At 45.4% G+C, this 14,170-nt stretch overlaps 1 protein-coding gene across 1 annotated transcript; it reads left to right on the plus strand.

Annotated features, from left to right (window-relative positions):
* Nucleotides 1-330: 330 nt before the first annotated feature.
* CCDC182 (coiled-coil domain containing 182) lies at nt 331-1,185 on the plus strand. The gene has a single exon (XM_053367581.1). It carries the CDS (start codon nt 446-448, stop codon nt 1,058-1,060), a length of 615 nt encoding a protein of 204 aa, XP_053223556.1. The 5' UTR covers nt 331-445; the 3' UTR covers nt 1,061-1,185.
* Nucleotides 1,186-14,170: the final 12,985 nt, after the last annotated feature.

Raw genomic sequence — 14,170 nt, forward strand, 5'->3', positions numbered from 1 at the left:
TAAGAGCACCATGTTATCTACTCCTGAATTAGAGAAGAAAGTTCCCTCTTTACAGCACAATAGCAAGCTTGTTGCAGTGCTCTCATTCTTGCTGATCAGGAGTAGAAACTGAAATAAAAACAATAGGCCAACAACCTGTAAGAAATAAACCTCCACAACTCACAAAATCAGAAGATTAGAAAATAGCTGCACATGATCAATTGGGCAAGTATGGTTTGACAAAGTCAGGTTGTGCTGTGCAATTTTATTTAAGCAGCAGGCCTGGCATATGTCATGCAACCAACTCTGCCATTTGCTGGTTTGACTCTGAGGTCACAATCTCATAGCTCAAGCCCACTTATGACCTACAACTGGCCTAGCAAGGATGACTTCAGGAGGAGCCATGGGGATTGCAGGGCCTGCGGAGCTTCATTTCCCCTGCCCTTGAACTACCTTTAAGACCTAGATGGAAAACTGGAGAAGCTTTGAGCTTGTTGGGATGGAGTCAGGGCGACAGTCCCGAGAACACCCTTCAGAGTCTCCATCTAATAAGACAGTCTTGACTGGCCCCACTCAAAGCATCTCAGCCTGCCTCCTCTCCACCATGACTTCTGCCGTTTGCACCCAATATGCCCTGGATTTGGGGAGATTGTGCCATGACCTGAAGAACACTCAGGAGGACATGAAGAACTTCCAGGACAAAGTCACGGGCACCTTGGTGAAGCTGGAGGGCATCCTTGGTTACTTGACAGAACTGGTGGCCAGGCTCGAAACCAGAATCCACAGTGTGGAGCAGAGGTTGAGGGTAGAAGAGGACAAAGGCACAGCACGGAGCAAAGTCCTGTCCTTCCTGCTGCCCAGGGAGAATGATCTACGCAAAAGATGTGTTATAATGGAAAACATGTTTTTCAAGAAGTGGAGCTGGCTGGAGGAAATGGTCCAGAAATGGACCAAAGATTGGAGAATCCCAGCACAGTTGCAATTTGCAATCCGTGAGAGAGGAAACAGAAGCCTTGCCCTCGAACTTGGGTCAGAGGACCAAACGTCAACAGGGAGTTATGAAGGACTGGGATGGGAATGAAACAAAATGAGGATAAGTAATCATAATAACACATAGACACTGTGCATCCTAATGCTCCATGCTTTCTAGCACACCTGAGTATTCATGTGAACTTTGGAGGTAATAAACTAATTATTTGTTCCCTAGTTTATTTATTGTTTTAATGGTGCAAAGAGAAAGATTCTAGTTCAGGGGGTCAGCAACCTTTTCCAGCTGTGGGCCGATCCACCACCCCTCAGACCATGTGGTGGGCTGGACTATATTTTGCGGGGAAAAGAACGAATTCCTATGCCCCACAAATAACCCAGAAATGCATTTTAAATAAAAGCACACATTCTACTCATGTAAAAACATGCTGATTCCCGTACCGTCCGTGGGCTGGATTGAGAAGGCGATTGTGCCGCATCTGGCCCATGGGCCTGTTCTACCCCTGTTCTAGTTGATGCAAGAAATACAGTAGGTTGTTTATTTTAAGCATATATATGCTGCTATTGGGAAAGGTATCCTCTCTTCTTGGGAGCAGGATGAATGAAATGCTATTTAAGAAACATTAATACAGTGTAAAATTGCAACATACTAAACATTCTGAAATATGAAATATGAAATATGGGACGCGGGTGGCGCTGTGGGTAAAAGCCTCAGCGCCTAGGGCTTGCCGATCGAAAGGTCGGCGGTTCGAATCCCCGCGGCGGGGTGCGCTCCCGTTGCTCGGTCCCAGCGCCTGCCAACCTAGCAGTTCAAAAGCACCTCCAGGTGCAAGTAGATAAATAGGGACCGCTTACTGGCGGGAAGGTAAACGGCGTTTCCGTGTGCAGCTCTGGCTCGCCAGAGCAGCGATGTCACGCTGGCCACGTGACCCGGAAGTGTCTCCGGACAGCGCTGGCCCCCGGCCTCCTGAGTGAGATGGGCGCACAACCCCAGAGTCTGTCAAGACTGGCCCGTATGGGCAGGGGTACCTTTACCTTTATAAACATTCTGAGAAGCCTGGATGAATAAAATTACTCAGCTGGTGCCAAGGAGATAACAGAGATGGCACCAGGCAAGCTTCCTTGGGGAGAAACTTGCAGGGGCAGAATGCCCCAGAAAGAAAGACCCTATTCCATCTCACACCTGTTAAATACAATCAGTGTTAGTCTTTACCCTGCCAGTTCCCAGCCAATACAACAGCGTTAATGGGTCCTCTAATCAGGGTTCAAAATTGCTCATTAGGGTTTACAATTCGGATAAGAAAGTTGGTTTCCAGGTGGAAAAATCTAAATTGGAAACAGAATTGTTAGAATCCAAAACAGACTTGGTCAAAAATGTATAACTTGCTGCTGAAATGGAATACTCAGGATGAGACGGTTAAATCTGTAATGATTAAGTGGGCACAAGACGTTGGACACAATATTATGTTTGCTGACTGGGAACAGTTGTGGACCACCAGGATTAAATTTACGGCATGTAATGCCTTAAGAGAGAATATTATGAAAATGATATATAGGTGGTACATGACCCCAGTCAAGCTTGCAAAAATCTATCATTTGCCCGATAATAAATGTTGGAAATGTAAGGAAAATGAAGGTACATTCTTTCACCTTTGGTGGACGTGCCCTAGGATTAAGGCTTTCTGGGAAATGATATATAATGAATTGAAAAAGGTATTTAAATATACCTTCTTGAAGAAACCAGAGGCCTTTCTCTTGGGCATGGCCGGCCAAGTGGTGCCAAAGAAGGACAGAACTTTTTTTATGTATGCTACAACAGCAGCAAGAATACTCATCGCAAAGTATTGGAAGACGCAAGATCTACCCACTCTGGAAGAATGGCAGATGAAACTGATCGACTGTATGGGATTGGCAGAAATGACTAGCAGAATCCGTGACCAGGGAGAAGAGTCGGCAGAAGAAGATTGGAAAAAATTTAAGGACTACTTACAGAAATATTCTAAAATTAAGGAATGTTGAATGATGTTGGATTGAAATTGAGTGGTTTCTAGCTGTAATGATATAAAGGAATATGGAAGAAAAAAAGGGTTTGGATAGAAAATAAGGTGATATTATAAGCTGTAATGCTTTAAGTTAAGGATTTGCTGAACAAATAATTTGAAAGGGAATACAAGAAGGGGAGGTCAGAGAAATATGTTATTGAAAAGTTTGTATCATGAACTATATGTCTTTTTTAATCTTTTTGTTTGTTTTTTGTTCGTATAAAAAATTGAAAATCTTAATAAATATCTTTTTTTAAAAAATTGCTCATTAGGAACTGAGACCTAGAGAAAAGCATGGTCAAACCCATGCCAACACATTTAGAGCTCGTTTCTTCTCCCAAGGGAAACTTTAGCCTAGGGAGGCTGGAAATAGTAGCTCTGTGGGCAATAGACTGCAGTTCCCGGGATTCTTCGGCAGAAGATATGTGCTTTAAATGTTTGTGTGGATGTGAACCATGATAAAAGACTACAGGCTTAAGTCTGTAACTGAAACATATAGATTGGTTTATTTTTTTATTAATGTAGCAAAGCATCTATACTACTTGATTGCAATAAAATCTCTACGTTTACAAGGAATTGGTTATAATTCTTCATTATCATTATCTTCACATGGAAGCTAATGGTATTTTGAATTTGGGAGAGCACAAAGTAGTTTAAATCAATGTAATATATAGCAACACAGTATCTTTGGAAAACGTAGTTTCAGAATGGCGTTAAGAATAGCATTAGAACTGCATAGACAAAGGAATCACACTGTGTGTTTATCCTGTTCTAGTTGACCATTTGGCCTCCTCCAGTGTAGTTGTGACACAGAATTTCTAAGTTTTGTAGCATCTCAGTATTTGGGAATGAAGTTCATAGCTACCTATCTGTGACTGCGGGCCAGGATCTTGTAGCCTTCAGCTGGGTGAAAGCAGGCTAAGCAGAATTGTATAGACAGCAGGTAGAAAGAGATCAAAGGATTATTTGAACACATCTTATATTGACCAGCAAACTAGGCCAGGAGGGCGGAATTTCCCATCTTTACGTCAATTTCATTATTTATGTAGGGGAACCCCGTAAGATATTGACTGGCATGACTCATCTGGGGCCCCTGCTTTTCCAGCACACCCTTTACAAACATTCCAAAAGCATTTATAATTCTACTGCCATTGTGATGTTGTTCTTCTTATCCCATCCCATAGCATTGCTTTCAAAAGACAAATGGCTCTCTATTTTTGCTGCTGGTATGATGTTATCTTTGAATCTTATCACTGTCCCAAATGCCAAGGTCTCACATGACTATTACTGAGAGTCGGCAGAAAGTTCCAAGCAACTTACATAAAAGTGGCATGGAAGTGTATTTTTTTCCCTTCCATTTTGGCCCAATCATGGCAGCTCTACTGTTTGCTAAAATTTGCTGTAGTTGATGGTTCTGCAGGCTTAGGTGGGTCCAGGTTGGCAGCACCTTGCCTTTCTGTTGATAGCACAGGGAGCTACAGAATCGCCCTGTAGGAAGCTCTCGTTACCTGGGCAAGTTACGCTTATTTATTGAATTTATATCCTGCCCTTCCTCTCGAAGGAGCCCAGGATGGCAGACAGAAGCGCACTTTAAAAGTGAAATCAAAGCAAAAACATTATAAAACATTCTAAAAACATTTACAGTTAATACCATCTAAAAGCAGTTAGAAACATAATTCCATCCAGTGATCTTGGGGTTGCTAGGAACAGTATCATTCAGCTGCCAAATGCCTGGGTAAACGGGAATGTTTTCCAGTTCTCCCTGAAAGTTAAGATGGAGACTGACACACCTCACTAAGGAAGGCATTCCAGAACTGAGGAACCAACACTGAAAAGGCCCTGTTATGGGTCAGTGCCAGTCAGGCACCAACAAGGCCTTACTTGTCAATTGTAGCATCTGAGATGGTTGGTATTGAGGAAGGCTCTCTTTTAAGTACTTGGGTCCCAAGTTCATGTGGTCCTTGAGATCTTCCGGCCCTAAGCCTTATTAGGCTGCAGTCCTACACCTTTCTACAGTAGATGTAGCAAGATTGTCAACTTGCATCTTTCTAGATGCAGCACGATTGCCAACTTCTTTTCACAAGCTCTACTGTTGCTTAAGCAGCAGGCTGATATGCAAAACAAAAGTTGATGGACGCTGCTTTATTTTGAGGAGTACATCTTCTTCATTACACTGAGACTTAGTTCTAAGCATACATGCAGAACTTCAAGATGGAAGCTTTCCCCACCATTGATCTAACCATGGCATGAATAGCTTCACTTGTTTAATTTCTGCATCCCAGGCTGCATTTAATGGTACAGGAGTACCAGTAGAAAAAAGGGGGGCGGGTGAAAGTACCTATATCTACTGTATGCTGCCCTGTCTTCTGCCCCACCAGCCCCACTAGGGACCAGCCACCACTGAATGCCTTGGAATGACACACTGCCAGGTGTTCAGGGACACTGTGGGTAATCTAAAATGGTGGCTGGAGGGCAACCAGTGTAGGAGACAGCCCACCTTGCGGAGACCTCCTCAGACCTGGACCTGCCTCTTCTAGCATCTGCTTGCACCTCCTCCAGAGAGAGGCCTGCCTTGCTCTTTGAGAACCACTTTGCCAATGAATCTGGGTTCTTTCCCCATCACTTTCCACGCCAGCTGCACCCCCACCTCCTTACCCGATGCTGATGCTACTCTGCCTGACAGCCAGTTTGAGACAAAACAGAACCGCCGCAAAAGAGATCCAGCCGGCTAATCGTACATGGCAGATAAATAATTAACCATCCATCCCGGCTTAATACCAGAACAAACCAAACAACACACAAACAACAGAAAAGTCAACATATTTAGGCGCCGGTGCCTGCCCGCTGCTGAAGGCCCCATAGCCCTGCCTAAGATTTAAAATTTACAAAATGCTAGCTCGCTAAATAATCAGACGGCTTTGGTTGTGTCTCAGAAATGGCCACCTGCGGCTAATGCTCCAATTTTAAATGCATCCCCGAGTCAATCTTTGTAAATTCCACATTAAAAATTGATCTGCCTGAGAGGAGCCTTAATATAGTATGTTTAGCATACACACATTACATTCAGAGAGAAGCCGCCGAGCCAGGAAATTTAAGAGCACATGCGATTAGAAAGAAGAGTAGTTGGGCTGTTCATCTGTAGTGAGCGGAAATTGAGTCAAGGTGATCCTGGAAGGGAGCTTTCTAAATTATGGTGGCACTTTTCAGACAAATACGGCTTGCACAAATAAATTTGCATAGAAGTGTGGGCATCCAGACAGTTCCACCCAAGTCACGATGTGTAACAGCAACAATTGGAGGAAATAAAGACATAACATCATACATGGAACTTGAAGCTTTATTAATTACCTAATGAAACAACATGAATAGAAATCATCAAGATTGCAGCTGCTCTATAAAGGGTTATAATTTTAACTTGAATGTAACTGAAATTATTAAGATTTTGGAATGCTGACAAAGAAAAAACTTAGGAAGCCATCAAACCTAGCATATGGGGTGCACTTTAATTAAAATGTATAATTTGGTATTTGAATAATTTGTATCAATGTATTAATTGGATATGAAATGCCATTGTTATAATGGGACCATTATTGGAATAATATTGGAAAACTAATAATCATTTTAGGGACGCGGGTGGCGCTGTGGGTAAAACCTCAGTGCCTAGGACTTGCTGATCGCATGGTCGGCGGTTCGAATCCCCGCGGCGGGGTGCGCTCCCGTCGTTCGGTCCCAGCGCCTGCCAACCTAGCAGTTTGAAAGCACCCCCGGGTGCAAGTAGATAAATAGGGACCGCTTACTGGCGGGAAGGTAAACGGCGTTCCGTGTGCTGCGCTGGCTCGCCAGATGCAGCTTTGTCATGCTGGCCACGTGACCCGGAAGTGTCTGCGGACAGCGCTGGCTCCCGGCCTATAGAGTGAGATGAGCGCACAACCCTAGAGTCTGGCAAGACTGGCCCGTATGGGCAGGGGTACCTTTACCTTTACCTTTAATAATCATTTATTTTTAAAAAATAGGAAGTGTGGGCAACTGGTCTAGTCTCTGCCCCCTGTTTTGCCGGCTCCAGTTGACTGTAGTAGAAGTCATCAGAGCTGAGAACTCCCTTACTTTGTAACTTGGTTCACACTGCAGACTCAAATGGAACCTTTGAGTGGTAGGAAGTCTGTGAGTAAGGTATGAGTTCCAAGTGCTGGTACAGTTCCCTGCAAGAGGATCTCCGTTCAGCCTTTTTGTCTGAAACCTGGAGTTCTGTTCAGGTATTCAGATATTATCTTGCTGGGTAGACTTGATTGTCTGACTTGGCTTTAAAGTAGCTTATGTTTCTGTGAAAGAGTTGGTCAGAATTTGTAGAGAGTCCTTAGCTCACTATCTGCTTTTGCATGCCGGTTCAGTCCCTGAGATCTATGGATGAAGGGCGGTATACAAATTTAATAAATTAATAAATATCTCCAGTAAAAGGGATCTGGTGGCTGGTGATGGGGAAACCCCAGTACTATAGTGGGGGGGGGGGACTGGGGGTGTCTTTTTTCTTTTCTTTTCCAGAGCAGGAAGTGATGATGTTCTAGCCACACTTCCAGGGTAATTGATGGCTTATTCTGGCTTTGGCAAGTGAATGAGGTGATAATGAGGCTTTCATCTTTGTTTGTGATAGATTAGCATAGAGAGGAAGCCAGAGTCCTGGAAATGATAATAAAAGTGGTGACTGAATACTCTTTCATTTTCTTTGATGGGGATCTTAGTTCACACTAGCAGTTTTAACAGTTCCTTGCAAGATTATTTGCTCTACTACTTAAAACTTTAAAAGTTTGCATTTCGGGTGGTTAAAGGTCGTTTTGTTTAAACCTCAGTGTGTTTTCCATCCGGAAGTAAGCACTATGAAGTTCAGTTGCAGTTCTTCTGTGTATTGCTGCTCTTTGATGGGCTGGATCATGTGTGGCCATGACCACTGTTAGGATGAACAGTCTTCAAAATTGATCATTATTCTACTTCAAAGGCCTCTGCCTATCTGATACCCTGGAAGGCTGCTGCCAGTCAGAGTAGACATTACTGAGCTAGATGGGCTTACAGTTCGGCACAGTCATTTCTAAGCCATTTTTATAGTGCTGCTCAGTTCAAGATTTCTAGGTAATGGGCGTGCCCTATGCTTCAACTATAAAGGTAAAGGGACCCCTGACCATTAGGTCCAGTCGTGACCGACTCTGGGGTTGCGGCGCTCATCTTACTTTATTGGCCGAGGGAGCCGGCGTACAGCTTCCAGGTCATGTGGCCAGCATGACTAAGCCGCTTCTGGCGAACCAAAGCAGCTCACGGAAACACCGTTTACCTTCCCGCCAGAGCAGTACCTATTTATCTACTTGCACTTGGGCGTGCTTTCGAACTGCTAGGTTGGCAGGAGCTGGGACCGAGCAACAGGAGCTCACCCTGTCGCTGGGATTTGAACCGCCAACCTTCTGATCGGCAAGTCCTAGGCTCTGTGGTTTAATCCACAGCGCCACCTGCGTCCCTACTTCAACTATATGCTTCAACTATAGCATGTTGTTAACATGTAGAATGGGTCCAGTTCAGATCTTCCTATCTTGGTCTGATAAACTGTGGTTTGTCAGGTGGGAATTGTGCCCACACAGTCCCTTTTCTCACATGCTGCTGATAACGCCAAGGCCATGGGTTTGATCCCTGTATGGGTGCATATTCCTGCATTGTGGGGAGTTGGACTCGATGATCCACCAGGTCCCTTCCAACTCTATGACTATATGAACTACAAATGTAATGGAGACAGTGGGGATATTTCAGATCCTGGCAAGGCATCGTGGGTGTCTTGGGGACTGCCTGCCTGCTTGCCTGCCTGTGGGCTGTGTGTCGCCTACCGCAGTTCTTAACAGATCCATCATTTTGTATAATTCTATTTTCCTTGTTCCGATTGATTGGTCTTGGAGTGCATTGATCGGCCTTGAGCTCCATAGTGGACTAATTTGGGTAAATGTTGATTATAAGAGGAGATGATGGCTGGCTCTGGGGGCCCTGCCAGGCCCGTGCAAAACTCTGCTTGCAACCGCATGGAAGGGAAAGTCGCACGAGTGTGTGTTTTAAATTGCAAGCCCATCCGTTAACTGTCATTTGCGTAGTTCCAAATAAACCCAGAATAAATACAGCACTGACTCAGATTTGCCACGACTACTCCATTTCTTACAGGTGAGGAAATTAATCTTATTTTCCTCAGTTTAAATATAATTACGCCACTAAGCTATTCTTTCCTCTTTACTGTAATTATACAGATTAAAGGCTACTCATTTCCTGTACAAAGATACGAGCACAACATATGGCAACAATGGAGCTTTTCATAAATTATATGTATGTTTCTCCCCAAAATATATTGAAAGCCAGGCTGAAACAAACAAACTGCCTATAATGGAGAACAGCAATCTTCCCCCACAAGAAAACAAAGCAGACGCATCTCATGACAGGTGTAATTTTGACAGAAACCTGCTTCATGAATATGGAATGGCAATTAGATGTTTTATTTAAAACTCGGATGCCCTTAGGGGGAAATCCAAGCCCCCCACTTCATTTATTTCCCTAAACAGAACCTGGTTTAGCCTGACAACATTTGAATGATTTTCTGCTCTTCTTTCGCACAGAAAAGAATTGAGGGTATCTGCACCACAGATGCCATTGGGTTAGATTTGGGAGCAGAGGAAAAGTCCATGAAGAAAGAATCCGCCAGGGACACACCAGGCTAAAAACAGGAAGCCACCAGTGTAGGTTGCAATAACTTGTGTGGGTGGTGTCAAGTGGGCCTCCAAACCATTCATAAGAACCCAAGCAAAGCCTTGCTAGATCAGTAGATGGAACCAGCGGCTTCAGACTCTTGTTCTTGCAGAGGCCAGCCAGACCATTGCAAGCTGGGTTCTGGTCATCATTAGGGTTGCACAAGGATTGACCCTGCACTGCATACACCTGTCTAAGGAGGCAGGTGTCTGGGGTCTCTTGCCAGATGTGAGGGTGTAAAAGGTTCAGAGGAGTGCATCTGCTGAAGCTTCCACCTGGCTGTGACTTCTAAGCTGAGTTAATGTCCAGTACATAGCTGTCAACTTTTCCCTTTTCTTGTGAGGAATCCTATTCGGAATAAGGGAATTTCCCTTACAAAAAGGGAAACGTTGACAGCTATGGTCCAGTATTGGAGCCTGCCTAGAGTTAGGATGCCTTTAGGAAGCAGAGGGAAGGTTCAGAGCTAGGTGTTCTGGCTTCTGTCTAAAACACACACACACACACACACCATAAAACATGAGCACACAAGAAGAGCCTGCTGGATCAGGCCAGCAGCCCATCGAGTCCATCATCCTGTCCTCACAGTGGCCAACCAGATGCTTCTGAGAAGCCCACAAGGAGGACCTAAGCACAGCAGCAATTCAGCCCGCTCGTTTCCTTCAACTGCGGGAGATTTGACTAGATCCCTTCAGCTTTATGACTCTAAGAAGCCAGATCTTCCCAATTCCCCCTTTTTTGGATAACACTGATTTTCTTCCTTAACTTAAACTGATAACTTCTTGTGTGTGTATCATTAAGGCTAACCTCTGTTTGCATTACCAACTGGCTAAGCAACCCAGCCCTAGCTCCTTTCCCACCATGATGGACGTGTGATGGAAGCTCAGGAAGCATTTGGTGGGAAGCGTGGGCAACATCTTCCCAGGGCCTCCCAGCAAAGGCCATGCTTCCCAGTTGTTTGAGTGTGCAGAGTTGGGTAAAGCAACATCTCAGTTCTGTTGGACAAGTTTTGGGGGGGCAAGTACTCCTCATGCTACAAGCTGAATGGGTTTGGCAGGTTCAGAAAACAGTGCCAGTAAATAAGCTTGTGTACAGCTTTTAACAAATTTTTTTGGATCTGTACTATTTTTCTGTTAATGCCACTGAGAAGGGCAAGGGCAATGGCTTAGCACTTTTCTCACAGGTGCTCCAGCAAAACTAAGGAACCATGCTCATTGAGGCCAGTGGGGGTGTGTGAAGTTGCCCCCCAACATCTGCATCTGTTGGGGCTTCGCAAATGCACCAGTGGGAATGCTGATAGTTCTTCCCCAACTTCATATGCTCATTCACTCTCTGCTACGTCTGCTTCTCCACTTGGGGCCTGCATCACTCTAGCTTGGCGATAAATCGGGTCCTCCCTTAAAGAGGGCATGTATTGCGGTGAGACCTGGAAAACCAACACCCTGTGTTGTGGGTGGGTACGATTGGTCAGCCACAATACCTGATTGGTAGGTCCCTCGAAGCTGGGTGCAATCTGGCCAATGGGACGCAGTCCAAACGGTTCAAGGGACCTATTTATGCCCATGCACGTAACCCAGAGCTTCCTCTTTCGGCGCATGCATTCGAAACACCCGCCCACTTCTCCCTACTTTTAGGGCTTTGCGCTTGACCTTGCTATGCCGTCGTGTGTCGTCTGTTGTTGGTACAGGGGCATGGCAGGAATTTCCCCCACTTGGCTGATTGGCTGTTGCCATTTGGGTTTTGCCTGCCGCATAGCAAATCGTCACTACTTGTAAGGTGGTGGATAGGCTCTGGTTCAGGTGATAGGGATGGGAGAACGCTCTCGCCATCCCTATGTGAAGGGTATTCTGTTAAAGGAATCCAGGGACTTGATGGTTTGGTCAACCCCTGAGAGGGGGTTGTGCCCGTGCCTGAGTCTAGGGGGACATTTGGGTGGTGGAGTTAGCCCATTCCCGGCGTTCGGCTTATCCGGGTGTTCACCCTTGGCTGACCTATCCTGGAACCCTCGGTCAGCGTTACCTGCATGGCAGGGAGCTAGTCGAACCAGAGCCTATGCAACCAGTCACTTTCTGTAATCAATAAAGTTGTGGCCTAAATTCTGCCAAAACCCAGAACCAAAATTTTGAGTCAAGTGTGAATTTATTTAGGGGGGAGGTTTCTGGGTCTGAACACCTAATCTTTTGCATTTTACTCAGAAGCAAGCCCCATTGTCTTCAATGGAGCTTACTCTCATATGTGTGTATGTGGAGTTGCAGGCAAGATGCCCTGCCAACCTTGGGGTCACCTGCTGCTTCCTTGCTCTTCTTCCTGTTCTGACTTGGTCTCCTAACTCCTGGCAGTGTGTGTTCGCGCGCGCGCGCACACACACACACACACACACACACACACACTTTTCAGCCAAAGATAGAATGTTTTATAAATCTGAGTGGTACAATATCGTGGTTTCGTCTTGTTAAACACCCCCAGGCTCCTGTGGGATGGTTTTTGGAAACGAGATACAGCAATCTCAGCGAGCTTATTCCTCAGCGCTTGAACGTTAAGCAAAGAGAAATGTTCCATGCAACACTGTATATAAAGAGAGCCAGGATTAGATTTCGATTTGCTCCCTGTGAGATGGAGTGCCTTCCCAGTTTTTCTGTCTTTTAAAATCGGATTTCCCTCAGATCCCCTTGTGAGATAGCAGGATATCTAATGAAAGCACCAGAAGTGTTTGTTGTGGCAAAGTGGTGGAATGTACAGGCTGACCGCAGGACCTGGCTTCCTTCCTCCACACCCCCCAGGTGTCCCATTTTCCTGATTTAGAGAAGCCATCCCAGTTTCTGATTTGTTCCCAGAATGTCCCGCTTTTCCTTAGGATGTTCCTGTTTTCATTGGAGAAATGTCGGAGGGTATGGAGTTACCTGACCCCTGAGCTGTCTAAAGGCAACCCTGTATAGGGAGGTTTTTTTAAAAAAATGTTTAATGTTTTATTATGTTTTTATATATGTTCGCAGCTGCCCAGAGTGGCTGGGGCAACCTAGTAAGTTGTGTGGAGTATATATACAGTGGTACCTTGGGTTACAGATGCTTCAGGTTACAGACTTTGCTAACCCAGAGATAGTACCTCGGGTTAAGAACTTTGCTTCAGGATGAGAACAGAAATCGCGTGGTGGCGGCGCAGCAATAGCGGGAGGCCCCATTAGCTAAAGTGGCACCTCAGGTTAAGAATGGACCCCCAGACCGGGGGGTTCTTAACCTGAGGTACCACTGTAGTAAAGTTATTATTAAGGAATGGAATGTCCCTGTTTTCATTTGAGAAATGTTGGAGGGTATGTTCCTCACCCTCGCCTTACCTTTAGACTAAGTGGCACCCCCAGCAAATAGGGTATTTGGCACCTCCCTGCATTTGTTCAACATTTCCATATCTTCCTTTTCCATTATTACATTTATTTGTTCATTTCACGACTTTGATGCATGATTTATGCCTGTCACGTAAGGTGAAAAATTTGCACACATTGATATGGCCGCAATCGCTCTTGTGCACACTGCAGTATGTACACAATCTTTCTTTGTTGGGCGGGAGGTCATTGAGAGTGTTTCTAGATTTGCTTATGTCGCTGGCAAGATTCAGTGGCATGCTGACAAATTCAGGTTGCCCCTATTAAAGTGGATTAGGTGTAGGGCTGGGCGATACCAGCTGTTCAACATCATGGTATATCACCAGCCAAACATCGCGGTCAGGCGATATACCGTGATGATGAAAAAATAAGCTGCAGTGGCCTGAGGCAATGGCCTGCCACAGCTCTCACCGTAGGAGCCAAGGTGGTTTCACCTTAGTGCCTTGCGAGCTGGGACAACGCAGCTTGTTTGCATGGCTCAGCTGGGGCGGAGGAGGGCTCATAATCTCCAGCAGAGTAATCCTTGGTTCCCCACTCCACTTGTGTGGGAGCCAGTGCTGGGGGATCTTTTAACTGCTTGGCTGAGGGGAGTGCTTCCATTTTTCTGCAGTTTGTCTTCCGCCAAAGCCTGCCTTATTTGTGCTGCTGTGTGTTGCAATGTGATGTGATGGCATCTTGAGAAGTAGAGACATCACCTTGCCAACAAAGGTTCGTATAGTTAAAGCTATGGTTTTCCCAGTAGTGATGTATGGAAGTGAGAGCTGGACCATAAAGAAGGCTGATCGCCGAAGAATTGATGCTTTTGAATTATGGTGCTGGAGGAGACTCTTGAGAGTCCCATGGACTGCAAGAAGATCAAACCTCTCCATTCTGAAGGAAATCAGCCCTGAGTGCTCACTGGAAGGACAGATTGTGAAGCTGAGGCTCCAGTACTTTGGCCACCTCATGAGAAGAGAAGACTCCCTGGAGAAGACCCTGATGTTGGGAAAGATGGAGGGCACAAGGAGAAGGGGGCGACAGAGGACG

This window comes from Podarcis raffonei, chromosome 15, assembly GCF_027172205.1.
Source record: "Podarcis raffonei isolate rPodRaf1 chromosome 15, rPodRaf1.pri, whole genome shotgun sequence".
Lineage (NCBI taxonomy): Eukaryota > Metazoa > Chordata > Lepidosauria > Squamata > Lacertidae > Podarcis > Podarcis raffonei.

Excerpts from the sequence above, each read along its gene's own strand:
- CCDC182 (XM_053367581.1), top strand. The coding sequence starts at position 446 with ATGGAAAACTGGAGAAGCTTTGAGCTTGTTGGGATGGAGTCAGGGCGA.